Genomic DNA, 23,539 nt, shown 5'->3' on the forward strand with positions numbered 1-23,539 from the left:
AACACATTTTAGCTCTTTTTATCCTTGGTTCATTTTTAAAAGAGACAATTAGGTTAATCAAAAAGAACTCTAATGAAAAAGTTTTCGAATACATTACATGCTGTTGGTGATGTCAAAACAAAAGCTGGCTATGACTAGAAAAGCAGGGCTCTCACCTGCCAATAAACTGCCCTTGATCACTTACAAGAGGGGCACATCCCAGCAGACTCTATGTGTATTAAAAAAATACTTGAAAGGAAAGAAAAAGTATCACACAGGTCACAGCAGCCGTCTCAATGGACCCCTCAGGGATTTCAACTCGTCTTGGCCTTGTCATCCTCTATGCAGCTTTCCACTCGGCCCAGAAAATGTCGATAGGAAAATGTTTGAGGGGCCTCTGGTGGAAATTTTTTCATTCTTCCTGCATTGACAGGATGCCAAATCAATATTTACTTCCCACTAACAAGCTGCTCGAGGTCTCAGTAGAAAATATTGTAGAGAATGCGGGAAGACACAGTAATAAACAGCTGTCTGGCTGTGAGGAAAACATGAATTGACTGGAAACAGGTCCATAGTAAAAGGTCACTGAAACCCATGAACTCCTCAGGTGTCCATATCAACTACTAACTTTAAAGACACATAATAAAGAATCTCTTTTCCTAAGAGGGCTGAGAGAACGGATCCTTTTCAGTGTAGCTAGCATAGAGGCTGACTCAATAATTTAATTAATGCATTTGCTAAGACCTATGTTGGCTCTTCCCAAGGCATGTGTTTCATTTGTTAAGTCCAAAAGTACAAATAGAGGGTTAACTTTCCTGTCTACCTATTGGAATACTTCTTTACCTAACAGAAGTAAATAATGTGTAACTATTTGCAAAAAGTTAGACATCGAGTAAAAATGTAAGGCTTGAAATGTTTTTTTGAGAAGTTTTAATACATGAAGCAGAAAAATGAAATACCTGTCCTTCAAGAAGTTTCTGAATGTACAACAGCCATTCCCGATCATTTTCAGCATCTATCTTCGTCCTTTCTATTTCCTAAATGAAGAAAATCAAAAGACTGGTGTTAATTGTAAGTACATGAACTTGATCATACTGTCAGGTAACTAAATAAATTTATAGAGATACTGGCAGAATAGAATTCAACAAAGACCAGCCTGTCCCTCCAGAGGAGGGAATATGCAAATCTGTGCTCTTAATACTACTTTATAAATACCAACATGCGGAAGATAAAGCTCTATCTCTCTATTTCACAATACAATTCAGGAATATTTTATTTCTGCATTCACAGTGGAGACTGAGGTAGAGACTGAGGTGGAGGTAAAAGCGATTAAAATCAAGCAAAAAATAAGACAGAGCTGTACAGAGGTGCCTGGCTGGCTGCCTGGCTTGTGACGCTTGATCTTGGCATCATGGGTTCAAGTCCCACACTGGGTGTAGGGATTACTTAAATAAGTAAATAAACTTAATAAAAAGACAGAGCTATATAAAATAATCATTTACAAGGGACTCTTGTAAGATAACATAAAACCTTATACTGAAACAATATGACTCGTCAATAGATAATTAAGGAGTAATTGTTACAGGTAAAAACAAAATAGGATGTGACATGCCACTGGGGTATTTAAATGCTTACTTATTTAAAATATCCAATAACTGACTGATTAGCAAGGGGCTCTTCAATTTAATAGTGTTGTAAGTGCCTAAATATTTCAGCCTTTCAATTATCGAGGTAATATATTTCTGAAAATACAATGCATTCATATGTGCTGTTGATTATTCAGTTAAAATCATGATTCAAAATAAAATAAAATCATGATTCAGTTTACAAAAAGACGACTTTTCAAAAAGGGAAAGGTTTTTGGGAAACTAACATTTGTTGAAATTTACTGTATGCGAGGTATCCCACTAGGCACTTCATATGGAATATCAATTTTTACATGAATTTGCTAGAATTCAGTGTAGCTTAAAGAATATAAGTCAGCTGGTTTGGGCTCTGCTTGGACAAGTCCAGTCAACTCTCTAGACCTCTGAAAAGACGCAGGGATCTAACTAAGCTCTGATCTATAATTAAACCTAGTAAATGTATCAAGGTGCACTAATCCTCCTAGAACAGGGTGTTTGTACTAGTGTCCTTTTTCTTCCAGGAGGACTTGCACTGAAGGTTATGTGATATGCAAACTTCAGTGCTGTACGTTCTGGCTCTAGAATACATCTGCCCAGAGGCAGAGGCTGGGGTACTATTTCTTCACAGAAATGTGCCAGCTACTCTTTGGGACTATAAAGAGAGATCTAATTCATATACTCAAAGGGAAAACTTTTTTCTAACTTGTCCATTCAGAGAGGGTACTTTTTCCTAATTTGTAAGCCCAGAGAGGGCATATTTTGAGACCACACAAAGCCGATGGGCCTGTCTTCCAGAACATTTATCTGTGTGTATGCACACACATGCACACACAAATACACACATACATGAGGGCTTTTGGAAATCTGCTTGTTTTAAAGCTCTTAGGCAACAGTGGAGGACTCAATCCTAATTTTCTGTTAGGATTCTCATTGTCAATCAACAAATATTAATTAAATGTCTATAATAATGTATAGTTAACACCCTTGCCAGAGACACTATTATTTCTTGTGTGTCTTGTATTTGATACTATATTTGGTAATGCTCCTGTCCTTCAAAGTTCAGAATTCACAAAGTGAATTCAAAGTGTAGAAGTCATGGGCATTGTGGCATAGGTGCTAAAAAAAAGGCAAACTGATAGTTCACTATCCTGTTCACCCATGGGATGAAAATAATTTCGTAGGTGGACCTCTTTTCTAAGAATTCCTAGAAGTTTAAAAACTGCAGTTTTTGCAGTTTGAAATTTGTAGATCTGCTCTGTTCCAGAATTTTTTTTTCTCCAGAAGTTTTCTGAGAAGCTGACAGGGGTGCTGGAGGATGTTCTCATACAAATATTCACGTCTACCATTTTAGTTATTCATTGAGCAAATATGTATTGGGAAGCTACTAGTGCTGTCATCTCTTTAAATGTTTGCAAACAGTAAAGTCTAGTATTCATGTATTAAAGTTCAGAGACTTAGTAGTAGAACAGGATTATCATCCTCAGGTCTCATAGAAGACTACGTATAGGATGAGCTTCTATTGTCAATGAGGAAACAACTATATTTAAAAATGCAGTGGCCTCCCCAGGGGTACAGAATTGCTACTGAAGACTCATATCTGTATGCATATCAATTCACTCAGACAGGAGTACTTTAGCCAATTTAAAGCCATAAATATATTTTTCTTTAACTTCATCAACAATAATTTTGAATTTATCTAGGAAAGCCAATAGATTTACTATTTTTACTCACATCGGAGGAAAGGTCCTCAAATCAATGATGACCCACCTTAACTAAATCCATTCAAACTGGCTTAATTAAAAATAGTATCTTATAAGATATATGATTAACTAAATTAAAGAAAATGGAAGTGACAGGAAAGGACTTGAATAACAAAGAAGCAGGTCTAAAGGTTCTATGTACTGGCTTATTTCTGTATTACACAGTTCAATTTTTCTAAAGGTTTTCTGAGTTGGTTAATACCCTTGATGTAACTTTCACTAGTACATTGTCAAGCTTACCTTCATTAATATTATATTAAAGATGAAACTCTAAGAATTATAAAACAAATAAAAGTATTTGCTTAAGTTCAATGTGTAAAGAGCCCTTGATTAATAAATACTTAAATGACCTTACCATTTCATCTTCTGTATCTAATATTTCCTCTAGATCTGACCGTGAAATGTTGAGAATAGAAGCTGCCAACGTCTGGGCTTTATGGGTTGAAGTTCTGCAAGTGTCCCTGTTTTTCTGCATTTTTTTACGCTCTCTGATTTGTTGCCTTATTTCATAGACATCATTTTGTAATTCTTTGACCAAAGCCTGCAACACATTGGAAAGAATGTGGGCTCATATGGAAGTCATAAATGAAGACAAAGCAGTCATAATATAAAAATATAAGGATATCAGCAAATCATTGCTTATTAGAATTACTCTGATTTTATTTATTTTGGAACACAATAGATTGCTCTTTACTTATTGTCTGTATGTAATAAAAGCTCTCTTAAATGAACACTCCACCAACTTGCTGGATTAACCAAACTCTCCAATCCCTCTTTCAGGTTTACGAACTGATATCCTGGTTGGTGAGCTCTTGCATCAGGCAGGCTACTTTTCATCATGCCAGAGCACAACTACTCCTGCCCACAGAGCTGATGCCAATTGTTGTTTGTTTATTGCAGAATGTGTGCATATTCGTTGTAACAGGTTAATTATATTATTAATTTAATTATTACATAAACTGGTGAAATATGGCTACAGAAAGAGAGCAATTTCTATTTTATTAAAACTGGATCAGAAATCCTTTGCAAAGACTTGATCAAGGCAAGTTGACCCAGGGGAGTTCTACCAGACGTTTAAAGCAGAGATAATACCTATCCTTCTCAAGCTATTCCAAGAAATAGAAAGGGAAGGAAAACTTCCAGACTCATTCTATGAAGCCAGTATTACTTTGATTCCTAAACCAGACAGAGACCCAGTAAAAAAAGAGAACTACAGGCCAATATCCCTGATGAATATGGATGCAAAAATTCTCAATAAGATACTAGCAAATCGAATTCAACAGCATATAAAAAGAATTATTCACCATGATCAAGTGGGATTCATTCCTGGGATGCAGGGCTGGTTCAACATTCGCAAATCGATCAACGTGATACATCACATTAACAAAAAAAAAGAGAAGAACCATATGATCCTGTCAATCGATGCAGAAAAGGCCTTTGACAAAATCCAGCACCCTTTCTTAATAAAAACCCTTGAGAAAGTCGGGATAGAAGGAACATACTTAAAGATCATAAAAGCCATTTATGAAAAGCCCACAGCTAACATCATCCTCAATGGGGAAAAACTGAGAGCTTTTTCCCTGAGATCAGGAACACGACAGGGATGCCCACTCTCACCGCTGTTGTTTAATATAGTGCTGGAAGTTCTAGCATCAGCAATCAGACAACAAAAGGAAATCAGAGGCATCCAAATTGGCAAAGATGAAGTCAAGCTTTCGCTTTTTGCAGATGACATGATATTATACATGGAAAATCCGATAGACTCCACCAAAAGTCTGCTAGAACTGATCCATGAATTCAGCAAAGTTGCAGGATACAAAATCAATGTACAGAAATCAGTTGCATTCTTATACACTAACAATGAAGCAACAGAAAGACAAATAAAGAAACTGATCCCATTCACAATTGCACCAAGAAGCATAAAATACCTAGGAATAAATCTAACCAAAGATGTAAAAGATCTGTATGCTGAAAACTATAGAAAGCTTATGCAGGTAATTGAAGAAGATATAAAGAAATGGAAAGACATTCCCTGCTCATGGATTGGAAGAATAAATATTGTCAAAATGTCAATACTACCCAAAGCTATCTACACATTCAATGCAATCCCAATCAAAATTGCACCAGCATTCTTCTTGAAACTAGAACAAGCAATCCTAAAATTCATATGGAACCACAAAAGGCCCCGAATAGCCAAAGTAATTTTGAAGAAGAAGACCAAAGCAGGAGGCATCACAATCCCAGACTTTAGCCTCTACTACAAAGCTGTCATCATCAAGACAGCATGGTATTGGCATAAAAACAGACACAAAGACCAATGGAATCGAATAGAAACCCCAGAACTAGACCGACAAACGTATGGCCAACTCATTTTTGACAAAGCAGGAAAGAACATCCAATGGAAAAAAGACAGTCTCTTTAACAAATGGTGCTGGGAGAACTGGACAGCAACATGCAGAAGGTTGAAACTAGACCACTTTCTCACACCATTCACAAAAATAAACTCAAAATGGATAAAGGACCTGAATGTGAGACAGGAAACCATCAAAACCTTAGAGGAGAAAGCAGGAAAAGACCTCTCTGACCTCAGCCGTAGCAATCTCTTACTCGGCACATCCCCAAAGGCAAGGGAATTAAAAGCAAAAGTGAATTACTGGGACCTTATGAAGATAAAAAGCTTCTGCACAGCAAAGGAAACAACCAACAAAACTAAAAGGCAACCAACGGAATGGGAAAAGATATTTGCAAATGACACATCGGACAAAGGGCTAGTATCCAAAATCTATAAAGAGCTCATCAAACTCCACACCCAAAAAACAAATAACCCAGTGAAGAAATGGGCAGAAAACATGAATAGACACTTCTCTAAAGAAGACATCCGGATGGCCAACAGGCACATGAAAAGATGTTCAACGTCGCTCCTCATCAGGGAAATACAAATCAAAACCACACTCAGATACCACCTCACGCCAGTCAGAGTGGCCAAAATGAAGAAATCAGGAGACTATAGATGCTGGAGAGGATGTGGAGAGACGGGAACCCTCTTGCACTGTTGGTGGGAATGCAAATTGGTGCAGCCGCTCTGGAAAGCAGTGTGGAGGTTCCTCAGAAAATTAAAAATAGACCTACCCTATGACCCAGCAATAGCACTGCTAGGAATTTATCCAAGGGATACAGGAGTACTGATGCATAGGGGCACTTGTACCCCAATGTTTAGAGCAGCACTCTCAACAATAGCCAAATTATGGAAAGAGCCTAAATGTCCATCAACTGATGAATGGATAAAGAAATTGTGGTTTATATACACAATGGAATACTACGTGGCAATGAGAAAAAATGAAATATGGCCTTTTGTAGCAACGTGGATGGAACTGGAGAGTGTGATGCTAAGTGAAATAAGCCATACAGAGAAAGACAGATACCATATGGTTTCACTCTTATGTGGATCCTGAGAAACGTAACAGAAACCCATGGGGGAGGGGAAGGGGAAAAAAAAAAAAAAAAAGAGGTTAGAGTGGGAGAGAGCCAAAGCATAAGAGACTGTTAAAAACTGAGAACAAACTGAGGGTTGATGGGGGGTGGGAGGGAGGGCAGGGTGGGTGATGGGTATTGAGGAGGGCACCTTTTGGGATGAGCACTGGGTGTTGTATGGAAACCAATTTGACAGTAAATTTCATATATTAAAAAAAAAAAAAAAAAAAAGGCAAGTTGAGTAAAAGTGCAATTGAAATATTTGTGGGAAAGATCACAATAAAGATAAAATAAAATTAAAAAAAACCCAAATCCAAAACCATAGGACTACTTCACAAGAGTCTTTAAGTTCTCCTTTTCAGAAACGAATCAATGCTAGTCTATACCATGCCTACCCAAGCATGAGAAAAGGACACCCCTTACTCTGGGTAGACAGAGCTCTGGACCTCGGGTGCCTGGCTTCGTGAGCTGAGAGCAGCCTAGCCAGATGTTTGGGTTGTTTTTCTTTCTTTTTTTTTTCTTTTTTAAAGTTTATTTATTTTTGAGAGAGAGAGAGAGAGAGAGCGAGTGAGTGCGCGCAAGTGAGAGCTGGGGAGGGGCAGAGAGAAAGGGAGACACAGAATCTAAAGCAGGCTCCAGGCTCTGAGCTTAACCAACTGAGCCATCTAGGCACCCCTGTTTGGGTTTTTCAATCTTATGCCAGCTCAAGGAATGTTGCAATAAATAACAGTGCTCATGTATACATTTTGCATCTCTAGGATATATCCATAGAAGAGAAATTGCTGGACCAATGGGTGTGTCTAACTGTAATTCTGAAAACCGTTAATGTCCCCACCCTCCAAGACAGTACCAAGATATACCTTTACAAAGAACATATGAAAGTATTTGTGGGGCACCTGGGTGGCTCAACTGGTTAAGTGTCCAACTTTGGCTCAGGTCATGATCGCACAGTTTATGAGTTCAAGTCCCACATAGGGCTCTCTGCTGTCAGTGTGGAGCCTGCTTCTGATCCTCTGTCCACCCCCTTCCCCGCCCCTCCCCAGCTCGTGCTCTGTCTCTCTCTCTCTCTCTCTCTCTCTCTCAAGAACAAATAAACATTAAAAGAGGGGCTCCTGGGTGGCTCAGTCATTTGAGTGTGGGACTCTTGACCTCGGCTCAGGTCATGATCTCACCGTTGGTGAGTTCAATCCCTGGATCAGGAGCTGCGCTGAAAACACAGAGCCTGCTTGGGATTCTCTCTCCCTCTCTCTGCCCCTCCCCCTCAGCTCATGCTGTCTCTGTCTCTCTCAAAATAAATAAATAAACTTAAAAAAAAAGTACTTGTTTCTGCATACCATTAGCAAAACACCAATCTGGGATTTTACCGTAGCTTGTTTTTTCACTGTATGTGTAAGTTTCATTTCCCTTATGAAAAAAAAAGTTGAACATCAGCTTTAAGAAATAATTATATTTCTTTTCTCATTTTTTTGTTTTTCTTAGTGATTTACAGGAATCATTTATATATTGGGGATATTATATTTATCTATTGTTTATATGTGAATTTTTTCATTCTTTGTATTTTTCTTTTCACGGTAATTAGTGTTTCATGCCAAGGAAAAATATTTCTTATTTTTAATATACTCAATGGTTCTTTTCCTTTCTTTCTCACTTTTGAATTTAGTGTGTTACTTCAAAAAGTATTCTCCACAATGAGACATATATAAATGCATTTTCTAACCATGACTTTTTCTGCTACTTTTAAGTTTTTATTTTTCAATTTTCAATTTGTTACCCATTGGTCATCATTTTGAAATTGCTACATAAAATCATACTCAGTTATCCCACAACCATTCATTAGAAAGTTCACCTTCCTCCCAGTGAACTCCTGTGTGTTTGGGTCAGTTTCTGGACTTTCTGTTCCGTTCCATCTCTCTTTTTATTAGTGAAGTGTTAGAACATATTTAAGCTAGTGAGGCTTTATAATAAATGTTAACATTTGGCAGGCTATCTCCCTCTCATTACCCTTCTTTTTCAGATTTTTCTTGGTAATTTTTGCTTGTTTGGTTTTCCATATGGAACATTGTCTAGTTTCCCTCCCCTTAAAAACCAAATCTTACTGGTAATTTTATTTCAATCATGTTACATTTCATTTGGATCAGGCTAACATTTTAACATGTTTGAGTCTTCCTAATTGAAGACCATGGAGTTCCTTCTCAGTTAAATCTTTATTTGCATTTCTTAGAATCATTTTTAAGTTTTCTCTTTATAGATCTAGCTTATTCCTGAGCATTTTATTTTTGGGGGGCTGCTTCTTTTTTTTAAAGTTTATTTATTTTTGAGAGAGAGGGAAAGTGTGAGTGGAAGGGCAAAAAGAGAAGGAAAGAGAGAATCTCAAGTAGGCTCCACACTGTCAACACAGAGCCCAATGTGGGGTTCAAACCCACGAACCCTGAGATCATGACCTGATTGGGAGCTGCTTCTAATACCGACTGTTGTTTGTATATATAAAGATTGTTGACATATATTTAGCTTACTGAAGCTTCTTATTTGTTATAATTTTTCAGCTCCTTAGTTTCTAGGGACTGAATCGTATCTTCAAATATTGATAATTTTATCTCTTATTTTCCAAATATTACACCTCTAATTTCTTTTCTGATTGCATCAGTTAAGTTCCTCCCAAACAGTATTAAATAGTAGTACTGATGTGCCAGAAGCCAAGCTCTCCAACCAGCCTGATGGCAGGGCCCCGGGAGGTGGACGGATTGGCACTGCATGGCGGCCCACTGAAAGTGAAGCTTCTCATACTCCTGCTTTTATGTAATTTGGCCTTAGCATTGGTCAGGGCAGCCCCCCTCCCAGTGAAAGCACCTGGGGATTTGTCGGTTGGGGAATTGCCCACGACAGGCCCCCCGGGAAAAGAACCACTGGGGAAAGAAAGAAGATTCCGCAAGGAAATCATGCAGCCCTACATCCAGCCCTTGCCACCCCCTATAAAGACTCCTCTCCCTAAAGGAAGGACGGCCCCATATATTTTCCAGCCAAGGAGGGGGACAAACGGGTTCGAAATCCCCACTCTGGCAACAAAGGAATGTATCTACGGATACAAGTTACTCCAACCCCTAGGCCCATTTGGCCCCCAGGAGGCATTCCAGATGATAACTGGACCTGGTGGGTTAAGGTACAGAACGGTTCATTAGTTCCTAGGTATACATTGTCTCTCTGGGAGCGCATAAGGCGTGGGTTCCCAGGGCCCTCTTGGCTCCCTCTGGGCACCCCAGACCAAAGCGAATACTTTTGTTCCTTGTACCGCAAATGGTTCAAAGGAACAATTAAGAAGTCACGTCCCTGTAAACGTTCCCCTTGAGGTGTTGAGAGCTAGATGACCTTGAAAGGGCAGGAGGGAACGTTACAAGAAAATAACTATGTTGTTCCTTAATGGGTGATTACACAAAGGAACATCTTTAGAATCAGGTAATGCCAGAAAACATAGATGACACACGTTATAAGGAAACTGCTAACAAATATAATGCCACGCTTGCCACAATAAAGTGGCCAGTCTAACATACTGCTGTGGTCTGTGTCCATTTGTTATTTTCGCGACGCCGTTCATCCTTTGGGAACCCCTGGACCTGCTGGAGCTGGAATCCGGCACTGATGGACATGCTTGACTTCTTCCTAACTTTAGTGACAGTCCTTTTACTTCTTAGGAAATACTATGCCAGCTTTGAGATGAGAGCCATATTTTAATGTTAAGAAATATATTTTAATATATTAATCTATAATATGTAATTTAATAGTTTTCTACTCATTTTTATTTCTTATAAAAATATCAAATTGTCTTAAGCCCATTTTACCATCCATATAAACTATCATGATTTTCCATCATAAAGCTATTAATAGGATTATTAGTAATTTTCTTGGATTTGAATTATCCTTGCATTTCTGGAATAAACTCCAGTTGGTGTGCTATATTATTTTTTGATGTGCTGTTGACCTATATTTGCCAACATTTTATCATAGGATTTCTACATTAACGTGAGATTGATTTCTTTTAGTTTTGTGCAGTCTTTTTTTTTTGTAACAATCTATAATGGTGTAATTTATTCACCAAATTCTAAAAATAATCCACACAAAATAATTTTCTTTACAAAACAACTTGAAAAATAGTTAATCAAGGGGGCGCCTATATGGCTCAGTCAGTTAAGCATCCAATTTTTTAAAAAAATTTAAATCCAAGTTAGTCAACAATAGTGTAATAATGACTTCAGCAATAGAATTTAGTAATTCATCACTTACATATAACACCCAGTGTGTGCAGTCTTTTTAAAAAAAAAAAATTGGAGGTACCTTTCTCTTTCCATGTGCTACAGTAGTTTTGATGAGATTAAATTGATCTGTTCTTTACTGTAGTAGCACTTGTCTGAATTTGGCTTACTTAGTATTTACTGAAAGGGAAGGTAAGAAGGTACGTTTCTGACAACTTGGTTTTAGTATTCTCTTTGTTCTAGAGCAAAATTTGGAACATTATATTTTCCTAGAAAACTTTCCATTTCATCCAGGCTTTCAAATTTATTTGCATGTAGTTGAGCTAAGTAGCCTGCCATGATACCCCCCACCCCCCGAGTCTGTGGCTACTGTTATTTATCACTTGTTTCGCATAGTTGTACTTTCTTTTTTCTTAATTAGGTAAGGTAACGCCAGGTCCATCTATTTTATTACTTTTTCTTTTTAAATGTTTGTTTATTTATTTATTTTGAGAGAGAGAGAGAGAGAGAGTAGGGGAGGGGCAGAGAGAGAGGAAGACACAGAATCCAAAGCAGGCTCCAGGCTCTAAGCTGGACAGAGCCCCACGAGGGGCTCAAACTCGTGAACCATGAGAGCATGACCTGAGCTAAAGTGGGACGCTTACATGACTGAGCCACTCAGGCACCCCATGCTTTTTCTTTTTTAAAAACAACTCTTGTTCACTTATTAATTGTACATTTTTAATTCATTAATTTCTATTTTAATCTTTAGATTCTAGTTATTAGTACTGGAGCTGTTTATTTTCATTTCTTCTTGTTTATTAATGTAAATATGTACAGTTACAATTTTTTTCAGCATTGTTTTAGCCATCCCATGGGTTCTGATCATTCCAGAATGTTATTCTTTTAGGGATATTCTGTAATTTGTTCACATTTATCTTCTTGACCCAAGAATTTTTTTCTTTTAAATACTGAGGTCATAGTGACCTCTGTTTTCAGGTTTTGTAATTGATTAGTTTTATTGCATTACTCCCAGAGAAAGTTATCTGTAACTATTTCTACCTTTCAGAATTAATTAAGGTTTCCTTTGTGGTACATCTCAGGTCAGATCACCTGGACGCAGAATCTGAGATGAAAATTCGCGTTTGGGAGGTTTTTTGTAGAAACAACAGCTGTAAGAAGCTTCAGGAAGCAGGACTGGAAAAAAATGAAGTGCACTGCAGTTCCTGCAGAGACTTCATGCCAGCTTATTGGGAGCTCTGGAGCTTCAGAGTTGTCTCATCTTTGTTTTTTCCCCTTTATACATGACACAAACTTTTTACTTGGCTCTTCTTTCTTTTTCTCCCATCCAGAAGCTTTACTAAAACACGCCTAGGGTATGACACATTTAAGATCAATTTTCCCTGATTCATTTTATGTTCTTATAAGTCTTTATTTCTGGAAATTGTTGCTGAATTACAACTTCAATATTTGTTCTGTTCCATGATTTGTTTTCCTCCTTGAAGACCCCAATTATACATATGTTGAGTCTCTGTCACATGCTTCATAAATCCTTTTCCCCCTAATACATTTTATTTTTAAACTTAGACATAATAAGTGAAATAGTGCATATGCATTTTAAGTGTTTCGTTTAATGAGCTTTGAGAATTGTATGCATGTATGTAGCCACTACCCTGCTTAAGATATAAAACATCTTCATACTCCAAAAATTTCTCTGATGTCCCTTCCTAGGCAATTCCTCCCACAGCCACACACCAAGTGTTGACACACACACACACATTCTTATGAAACCAACAATATATATATTTTTCTGAGATAACTTATTTTCTTTTACTTCTTTGCTTTTCTGCCAACTAGCAAGTTGGCAGTTCATCTGCCTAAGTTCATCTGCTCCTATGTCTCATCATATTTTCCTTAAATTCTTACATTTAATTCTACCTTAAACATATCCTTTTTAGAAGAAATTATTAACATTTTAAACTCATACCAATATTAAAACAATTTTTTTTAATGTTTTTATTTATTTTTCAGAGACAGAGAGAGACACAGCATGAGTGGGGAAGGGGCAGAGGGAGAGGGAGACACAGAATCCAAAGCAGGTTCCAGGCTCTGAGATGTCAGCACACAGCCCAATGCAGGGCTCAGACTCGTGAACCACGAGATCATGACCTGAGCCGAAGTCAGACACTACAGAATGAGCCACCCAGGAGCCCCATACTAATATATTTTCATCTACTCGATAGCAACTTATCTGTGGTGAAACTTTTTTCCTGCCATTTACTTTTTGTTTCTTTTTTCCATTCTTATTCTAGTATATTTGTATGGATACTATGTTGGTTCATTTCTCAGAACTCAGTTTTTAAAGAGATTTTTTCCTAGATCACCTATTTGCAGAAAGTTACATAGCAGAGGGGCCTGTGCTATCTTCCAGACTAGTGACACTTTGCATATGACTTTAATTTTTTTAATGAATTCCATTAGCCAGGTTATTTTTGTTATGGTTTGGTTGTTTTCGTCTTTTTCTTTTAATACTGTAAGGAAACTCTTCTTTTGCCTGCTGTGAGAAAAGCTGCCTCCTTCAGATATTCATTGTCTATGTTATTCTTCATTAGGCCCTGCCTCCTCAATTCTTTGGAAGCAAACCAGTTCTAGGATGGCTATCACAAGCCACTGCAGACCTGTTCCACTGTTGCAAATAGGGATATCAGATTTGCACCTCATGTGCACTTCATCTTCTAAGAGGTCTTGATCTTTCAGAGATCTGTAGCACCTAAGTCTTCTTTCCATGGTGTCTTATATCTGTGTCCTTTTGCATGCTTTCACTAATAACCTGTTTTTCACTGTTCTTCCATGTATTTTGAAATACAGAGTTTTAGCTATAACCTAGGTTGGCTGTGAAAAGGAGTTGAGTTTTTCTTCATCATTCTTGTCTTCTGCATGATTCCAAAGGCGCAAAGGAGGGGTAGTGATGATTTTGCCTCTCTATAATCAAGTCATAATTTTCCAAAGTGCATTTCCCTCTAACATTTTATTATGAAAAGCTTCAAACATCCAGAAAAGTTGAAATAAATGTATGGTGTACAAATATGTACCCACTAGGGATGCCTGGGAGGCTCAGTCAGTTAAGTGTCCGACTTCAGCTCAGGTCATGATCTCACAGTTTGTGAGTTCAAGTCTCACATCGGGTTCTGCACTGGCAGCCCAGAACCTGGAGCCTGTTTCAAATTCTGTGTCTCCATCTCTCTCTCTCTGCCCCTCCCTCACTTGTGCGCTCTCTCTCTCAAAAATAAATAAACATTAAAAACACAGAAACAAATATGTACCCACTACCTACATGCTACAATTATTTTGCATTTTCACATATCCATCAATCCATCTTACTTTGTTGATGCATTTCAAAGGAAGCTGCAGAAATCTACACAGCTCCCCCCAAACACTTGAGCATTCACATCATTAACGAAACGTCAATATTTATTATGGTTCTCTTTAATACATTTTGAAGTGAAATTCATATAAAGTGAAATGCATAAGTCTTAATTACAGTTTTATCAGCTTTGACAAATGAAAACACTGGATAATCCAGACCCAGATCAAAGTAAAGAACACTTCCATCACTTCAGAAAGTTTGCTTGTGTCCCTTCCTAGCCAATCCAAATCCTAGCCCCAAAGGCAAAACCACTGTCTGTAATTTTGCTTGTTCTATAAATTTATAAATAAAATCATACACCATATACTGGTTTGTGTCTAGATTATTTCACTTATGTTTTTGAGATTCATCCACATTGTTACATATATCAGAAGTTCATTTCAAGGGTGCCTGGATGACTCAGCTGTTTAAGTGTCTGTCTCTTGATTTCGGCTCAGGTCAAGATCTCACAGTTTGTGGGTTCGAGCCCCACATTGGGCTCTGTGTTAACAGCACAGAGCTTGCTTGGGATTCTCTCTCTCTCCCTCATCCTGCCCCTCCTTCTCCAAAGTAAATAATAAACTCTAAAAAAAAGTTCATTTCATTTTATTGCTGAGTAATAATATTCCATTATATAATAATATATTTTCTTATAGATGGACACCTGGGCTATTTCCATTTCTTGACTATTATGAATAAAACTGCTATAAATATTGCTGAACACATTTGTGTGTATGTTTGCACACATATGTTTTCATTTCTCTTGGGTAAATACTTAGAAGAAGAATTGCTAAGTCATATCATAGGTGAATGTTTTATTTATTAGAACTAGACCTTTCCCCCAAATCTTCAACCACCAACAATGGATGAAAATTCTCCATTCTCTACATTCATTCCAATATTTGGTAGATTACATGTCTTCCCTTGAATTTATTTAAATATTTTTTAAATGCTACTATAAATTGGAAGTTTTCTATTTCATTTTCCAATTATTTACTGCTAACATATAAAAATAGATCTGATTTTTGTACTTTGGCCTTACATCTCATGAAATGGTTAATCTCTCTTGCTAATACTAGTAGCTGTTTTATAAATCTTTAGGAGTATCTATGTAAAGAATCATGTCTCATCAGAGAAATGCAAATCAAAACCACAATGATTAGTTACTTACAAAGATAGTATGAATGTTAAAAAACAAAAAGTAGTAAGATAGATATGATTACAATTAGTTAATAGATACAAAGATAAAAAAGATGTAAAACATGACCTCAAAAACAAAACATGGAGTGAGGAGAATAAAAATGTTGAGCTTTAGAATGGGATCAAACTTAAGTTGTTATCAACTTAAAACAGACTATTATGGATACAATAGATACAAGCTGTTATATGCAAGCCTTATGGTAAGCATAAGAAAATAAAGCTATAGAAAATCGAAAACAATAAAGGGAAAAGAATATAAGGATAACTTATACCTTATATATGAAGAAAGTCATCAAACCACAAAGGAATAGTGCAAGGGAAGAAGAGAAGAACAGAGAGGAACTGTAAATACAGCTAGGAAGCAATTAACAAAATAGTAATAAGCACATACTTACCAATAATTACTTTAAATGTAAATGGACTAAATTCTCCAATCAAAAGACACAGATTGATGGAATAGATAAAAAACCAACACTATCTATCTGTTGCCTACAAGAGACACACTTTAGATGTAAGGACATACATAGACTGTGAAGGGATGGAAAAAGATATTCCATGCGAACAGAAACCAAAAGAGAGCTGAAGTACCTATACTTATATTGGATAAAATGGACTTTAAAACAAGGACTGCAAATAAAAGATGAAGAAGGGAGTTACATAATGATAAAGGCGTTAATCTAACAAGAGGATATAACATTTGTAAATATTTATGTATCCAACCTAGAAACACTTAAATATACAAAGCAAATATTAATAGACCTACAGGAAGAAATAAACAGCAATACAATAAAAGTAGGGGATTTTAATACCCACTTATATCAATGGGTATAACATCCAGACAGAAAATCAATAAGGAAACATGAGTCTTAAATGACATTAGGCCAGATGTATTTAACAGATATTTGCAAAACATTCCATCCACAAGCAACAGAATACACATTTTTCTTAAGTGCATATGGGACATTTTCCAACATATATCATGTTAGGCCACAAAACAAAACTTAATTTAAGAGAATTAAAATAATATAAAACATCTTTTCTGACCACAATGATATGAAACTAGAATTTAATTCCATTAATAAAACTGGAAAATTAAAAAATATGTGAATATTAAACAACATGCTACTGAATAACCAACGGGAAAGAGAAGAAATCAAGAGAAATAAAAAATACCTTGAGGCAAATGAAAATGGAAATGTAACATCAAAATTTATGGGATGCAGCAAAAATAGTTCTAAAAGGAAAGCTCACAGTAATAAATGCCTATCTCAAAAAACAAGCGTCAAATAAAGAACCTAACTTTATACCTCAAGGAATTAGAAAAAGAAAAACAAATGAAGCCCAAAGAAAGTAGAAAGAAGGAAATAGCAAAGATTAGAGCAGACATACATGAAATAGAAACTAAAAAGACAATAGAAAAGATCAGTGAAACTAAGAGCTGGTTCTTTGAAAAAATAAACAAAATCGACAAACCTTCAGCTACACTCACCAGGAAAAAAGAAAGGATGAAAATAAATAAGAAACAAAATAAATGTTACAACTGGTACAAAGGAATACGTTCCTAGTAACAGACAACTTACCAGAACTGAAGCATGGTGAAATAGAAAATCTGAACAGATTGATTACTAGCAAGGAAGTTGAATCAGTGATCAAAAACCTCCCAACAAACAAACAAAAGTCTAGGACTAGACAGCTTCACTGGTAAGTCTACCAAACACTCAAATAAGAATGAATATTAATACTTCTCAAACTCTTTCAAAAAGTAGAAGAGGGACAAACTATTCTAAACACATTTTATGAGGCCAGTATTACCCTGATACCAAAACTAGAAAAGGATCACACACATACACTACAGGCAAATATCACTGAGGAGCATAAAAGCAAATATTGTGTCTTCAACAAACTATCAGCAAACTGAATTCAGCAATAAATGAAAAGGATCATATACCATGATAAGGTGGGATTTATTCCAGAGATACAAGGATGGCTCAACATTCCCAAATTGGTCAAGGTGATATACCACATTAACAAAAGAATAAAAATCATATGATCATCTAAACAGATGCTTAAGAAGCATTTGATAAAACTCAACATCTGTTTATGATAAAAACTCTCAACAAAGTAGATATAGAGGTAATGTACTTCAACATAATAAAGGCCACATATGACAAGCCCACAACTAACATCATAGTCAAAGGTGGAAAGCTGAAAGCTTTTCCTCTAAGATCAGGAATAAGACAAATATGTCCACTCTTGCTATTTTCATTCAACATAGCATTGGAAGTCCTGTTAGAGAAATTAGGAAATAAATAAATCAGTAAACAAATGGCAATCTAGATTGGAGAAGAAGTAAAACAGTCACTATTTGTAAAGCATATGATATTATATAAAGAAAAATCTTAAACATTCCATCAAAAAACTGTTAGAACTAATTAACAAATTCAGAGTAAAGCTGCAGGATACAAAATCAATACACAAAAACCAGTCACTGTTTTTTACACTAATAATGAATATCAGAAAGAAATTAAGGGGAAAAAATCCCATTTACAATTGCATCAAAAAGAACAAAATACCTAGGAATAAATTTAACCAAAGTGAAAGACTTATATATTGAAAACTATAAGACATTAATGAAAGAAACTGAGTGTAGCTCTTTCTGCCCATGGGTCCTGTCCCCATGCTTTAATAAAAACACCTTTTTTACATGAAAGAAAGAAAGAAAGAAAGAAAGAAAGAAAGAAAGAAAGAAAGAAAGAAAAGAAGACAGACATTGAAGAAGATACAAATAAATGGAAAGATATTTCACAGTCATGGTTGGAAGAATTAATACTGTTAAAATGTCCACACTCTCCAATACATAGATTCAAAGCAATCCCAAACATCCAATAGTATTTTTCACAGAAATAGAAAAATCCAAAAATTTGTATTGTACCATAAAAGAGCCAAATAGTCAAAGCAATTTTGAGAAAAAAGAACAAAGGTGTAGGTATCATGTTCCCTGATTTCAAACTATATTACAAAGCTACAGTAATCAAACTACCTTGAATTTTTTTTAAAAAAAGCTATAGTAATCAAAGCCATATGGTACTGGCATAAAAACAGACACATGGTTCAATGGAACAGAACACATATCACAGAAATAAACCTATAGGGCCATATATGATCACGATACATATATGGTCAATTAATTTATGATGAAAGAGATAAGAATGTATGATAGGGAAAGGATGGTATCTTCAATAAATGGCATTGGGAAAACTGGACAGACATATGCAGAAGAATGAAATCTGACCACTATCTTATACCATACACAAAAATCGACTCAAAATGGATTAAGGACTTGAACAGAAGACCTGAAACCATAAAACTAGAGAAAACATAGGCAGCAAGCTCCTGGATATAGGTTTTGGTGATTTTTTTTAGTCTTACGCTAAAAGCAAAAGCAACAAAAGCAAAAAATAAACAACTGGGACTACATCAAATGAACAAGCTTCTGCACAGCAAAGGAAACCACCAGCAAAATGAAAAGGCAACCTCCTGATTGGGAGAACGTATTTGGAAATCATATATCTGATAAGGGACCAATATTCAAAATATACAAAGAACTCATACAACTTAATAGCAAAAAACAATCTGAGCCAAAATTTGGCAGAGGATCTGAATAGGTGTTTTTCCAAAGAACGTATACAAATGGCCAATAGCTACATGAATATAGGCTCAACATCATCAATGATCAGGGAAATGCAAATCAAAACCACAATGATATATCACCTCACACCCATTAGAATGTCTACTACCAAAAGACAAGAAATAACAAGTGTTGACAAGGATGCAAAGAAAAAGGTACCTCTGTGCACTGCTGGTGTGAATTTAAATTGGTACAACCACAATATGGAGGTTCCTCTAAAGATTAAAAATAGAACTACCACATGATCCAACAATTCCACTTCTGGGTGTGTATCCAAAGGAAACAAAAACACTACTTTGAAAAAACATATGTGCTCTTATGTTCAACACAGCATAATAGCTAAGATATGGAGAAAACCTACATGTCCACTGAGATACACACACACACACACACACACACACACACACACACACACACAAGAATACTATTCAGCTATTTAAAAAAGTGAAATCTTGCCATTTGTGACAACATGGATGAACCCTGAGACCATTATACTAAATGAAATAAGTCAGACAGAAAAAGACAAATACTGTACGAACCTTCTTATATGTGGAATCTAAAACAAACAAACCAAACCAAAACCAAACTCATGGATATAGAGAACAGATTGGTGGTTTCAAGAAGTGGGGGAGCAGGTATGGAGAAATGGATGAACTGTTTTTTCTTTTTTTAGTTTAAATAAATTGAATAAAAAATTTTAAAAAGCACACAGAATGAGATATTAGGTGGCTACTATCAAAAATATAACAAGTGTTGGCAAGAATGTGGAGAAATTGGAACCCTTGTGCACTACTGGTGGGACTGTAAAACGGTGGAACTCTATTCTGCCAAACGCTCTATGCCTCTATTTCTACACTAATCATGATGTTTTATTTACCACAGCTTTATAACATGTTTTGGTGTTTGGTAGGGAAAATATTCCTCTCTTTGCCCATTCTTTTTCATTAGCCATCTTTATTCCTACTTGTCAGTTATTTTTTTTAGGTTTATTTATTTACTTAGAGAGAGAGAGAGAGAGCGAGATTGGAGGAGGGGCAGAGAGAGAGAGAGGGAGAGAGAGAATCCCAGGCAGGCTCCACACTGTCAGTGCAGAACCAAATGCAGGGCTCATACTCATGAACCGTGAGATCATGACCCAAGCCTAAATCAAGAGTCAGACGCTTACCCAATTGAGCCACCCAGGTGCCCCTTTAGTTATTTTTGTAGAATCGATTTGTCAGTATCTAGAACTGCACTGACATTTAGATTAACTTTGGAATAAATTCTCACATTTACAGTATTGATTCTTCCTATTCTTAAAACAGTATTTATTCCATTTATTTAATAGTTGATTTATGTCCTCCAGTGTTTTTTAGTCTGCTTTATAGGTTTCTTCCATTTGTTAAAACATTTATTCCTGGGTATTTAATAGTTATTTTTATTATTGTAAATAAAAATTTTAAAATAGCATTTTAAAATATATTATTACTTGTAAAGGCTACTTTATTTTGTTGGTTGACCTTTGTTTAGAACTTATTACTGAATTATCTAGTTAGTTCTAATAGCTCATGAGTTGATTCTCTTGGATTTTCTATGTCCAAAAACATGTCACTGACAATCACATTTTGGCTGTATACATCCCGTAATTATATATTTTTCTTGTGTATTTTCATTTACAAGAATCTATAGAACCAGTGTTAATAGTAGCAATGAAAGAGACATCTGTGCCTCATTCCTAAGTGGATACTGCTTTTGGTCTCTATATTCTAAGATGGCTCATCACCATATCTAAATTCTTGCAAGTAATAACAAGAAAAAAGGAGAAGGTATACACCTTCCTTTTAAAGCCCCAAAACACAGTGGGACAAAAAAACCTGAGACTAACCAAATGTAGAAGAAAAGAAGGACAGCTTCATTTTGCTTGTGTCAGCCTATCACCCAGGCCGGTGCTGCTCAGCATAGACAGGGAACTACCAATATGAAAAGAGTTCCTTCCCCTCCCTGGGAAAGGGAGAGTGGGGTGAGCAATCAGCTTCCCCAGCCTTTTGATGCACTGCAAGAAGGAGCCACCTCAGTTTCACCTGACCCAGAGACTGGCACAAGTGAGGTGTACAGAAATGGCCTGGAACAAGGAAAAAGGGCTTGGGCTACCAGTATCAGACACGTGGCGGGCACAACCTTGTTTCACAGTGGCCTGTTCTGCAGAGGACCCCAACAGCTTTTGCTGCTGAAAAAAACCAACGACCAGGATAGCCCTCATGCACTCCCTGAAGATTTCACCACGGCATTTCCTCCACACAGGTTTTCACAGCACATTAAAGGATCATACACCATGGGGCCAACATTTGCAAACCAATAAATGTGACATACTACAATGAGTGAAGGATAAAAATCACATGATCATCTCAATAGAGGCAGAAAAAGCATTTGACAAAATTCAACAATCCTCTCATGATAATAACTCTCAACAAAGTGGTTATAGAAGGGACATTCCTCAACATAATAAAGGCTATATATGACAAGACCACAGCTTACATCATCCCTGACAATGAAAAGTTGAAAGCTTTCCCTCTAAGATTAGGAACAAGACAAGGGTGCCACTGTCACCACTCTTATTCAACATAGTAGTGGAAGTCTTAGCTAGAGCAATTAAGCAGCAAAAAGAAATCAAAGGCATCCAAATCAGAAAGGAAGAAGTAAAATTATCTCAGTTTTTCCATGACATGATATTATATAGAGAAAATCCTAGAGACTCCAATAAAAACTCATTAAAAAGAATCAAGTTCAGTAAGTTGCAGGATGCAAAATCAACATACAAAAATTAATTGTGTGTTTATATACTAACAACAAAACACTGGAAAAAATAAAGGAAACAATCCCATTTCCAATAGCACTCAAAACAATAGGAAGTGAAAAATCTATATACACTGAAAACTGATGAAAGAAACTGAATAAAATGCCAGTAAATGGAAAGATATCCCATGTTCATGGATGGGAAGAATTAAATATTGTTAAAATGTCCATACTATCCAAAGCCACCTATAGATTCAATGCAATCCCTATCAAAATTCCAACATCATTTTTCACAAAAATAGAAAAACTATCCTAAAATTTATATGGAAACACAAAAGACCTGAATAGTCAAAGTGATCTTGAGAAAGAACAAAGCTGGAGGAATCATACTTCCCAATTGGAAACTTTATACAACTCATTCAACTCAATAGCAAAAATCCAAATAATCCAATTTAAAATGGACAAAGGACCAGAATAAACATTTTGACACAGAACACATACAAATAGCCAACAAGTACATTAAAAGGTACTCAATCTCAGTAACCATTGGGAAAATGCAAGTCAATACCACAATGAAATATCACTTCACACCTGTTAGAATGGCTATTACCAAACAGGTAAGAGATAACAAATGTTGTCAAGGATGTGTTGAAAACGGAACCCTGTGCAGTACTGGTGGGAATGTGAATTGATACAGCCATTATGGAGAACAGTGTAGAAGTTCCTCAAAAATTAGAAGTAGAATTACCATATGACCCAGCAATCCCACTTCTGGGAATATATCTGAAGAAAATGAATACAGGATCTGAAAGAAATATCTGTACCCTCATTTTCATTGCAACATTATTCACAATAGCCAAGACATAAAAACAATCTCAGTGTCCATCTATGGATGGATGAATGGATGAAAGAAAATGCAGTGTATATACATGCAATGGAATATCATTGGGCCATAAAAAAGGAGGAAATTCTGCTATTTGTGGCAACATGGATGGACCTTGAGAGCATTATACTAAGTGAAATAAGTCAGACAGAAATACAAACACCATATTATTTCTCTTACATGTAGAATCTAAAGCTGAATTCATAGAAGCAGAGAGTAGAACAGTGGTTGCCAGGGACTGAGGGGTGGGGGAAATGAGACATTGATCAAAGGGTACAAACCTCCAGTGATAAGAAAAATAAGTTCCAGAGTGTAATGTACAGCATGGTGACCACAGTTAACAAAAGTGTATTGTATACTTGCAAGTTGCCTGGAGAATACATTTTAAATGTCTTTACCATAACAAGAACAACAACAATAAAATGGTAATTATGTGAGGTGTGAAGGATGTGTTAACCTTACTGTGGTAAACATCTCATGCTATGTACATATACCACATCATTACATTGTACACCTTAAATTATACAATGTT

General features: G+C 36.2%; 1 protein-coding gene across 4 annotated transcripts in view; it reads right to left on the reverse strand.

Moving 5' to 3' along the window:
- The window catches only part of CNTLN (centlein), a 315,313-nt gene that overhangs the window by 12,341 nt on the left and 279,433 nt on the right, over window positions 1–23,539 (reverse strand). For 3 of the 4 annotated variants that reach the window (XM_058695263.1, XM_058695264.1, XM_058695262.1), the window contains exons 24-25: window positions 3,720–3,905; window positions 939–1,016 (exon numbers count right to left, since the gene is read on the reverse strand). In XM_058695263.1, coding sequence (XP_058551246.1) covers window positions 939–1,016; window positions 3,720–3,905 — 264 coding nt within the window. Of the gene's footprint in view, window positions 1–938; window positions 1,017–3,719; window positions 3,906–23,539 lie in introns of those variants that run through there. The other variant, XR_009251688.1, reaches the window with a different exon arrangement.

This window comes from Neofelis nebulosa, chromosome 12, assembly GCF_028018385.1.
Source record: "Neofelis nebulosa isolate mNeoNeb1 chromosome 12, mNeoNeb1.pri, whole genome shotgun sequence".
In the NCBI taxonomy this organism is placed as follows: Eukaryota; Metazoa; Chordata; class Mammalia; order Carnivora; family Felidae; genus Neofelis; species Neofelis nebulosa.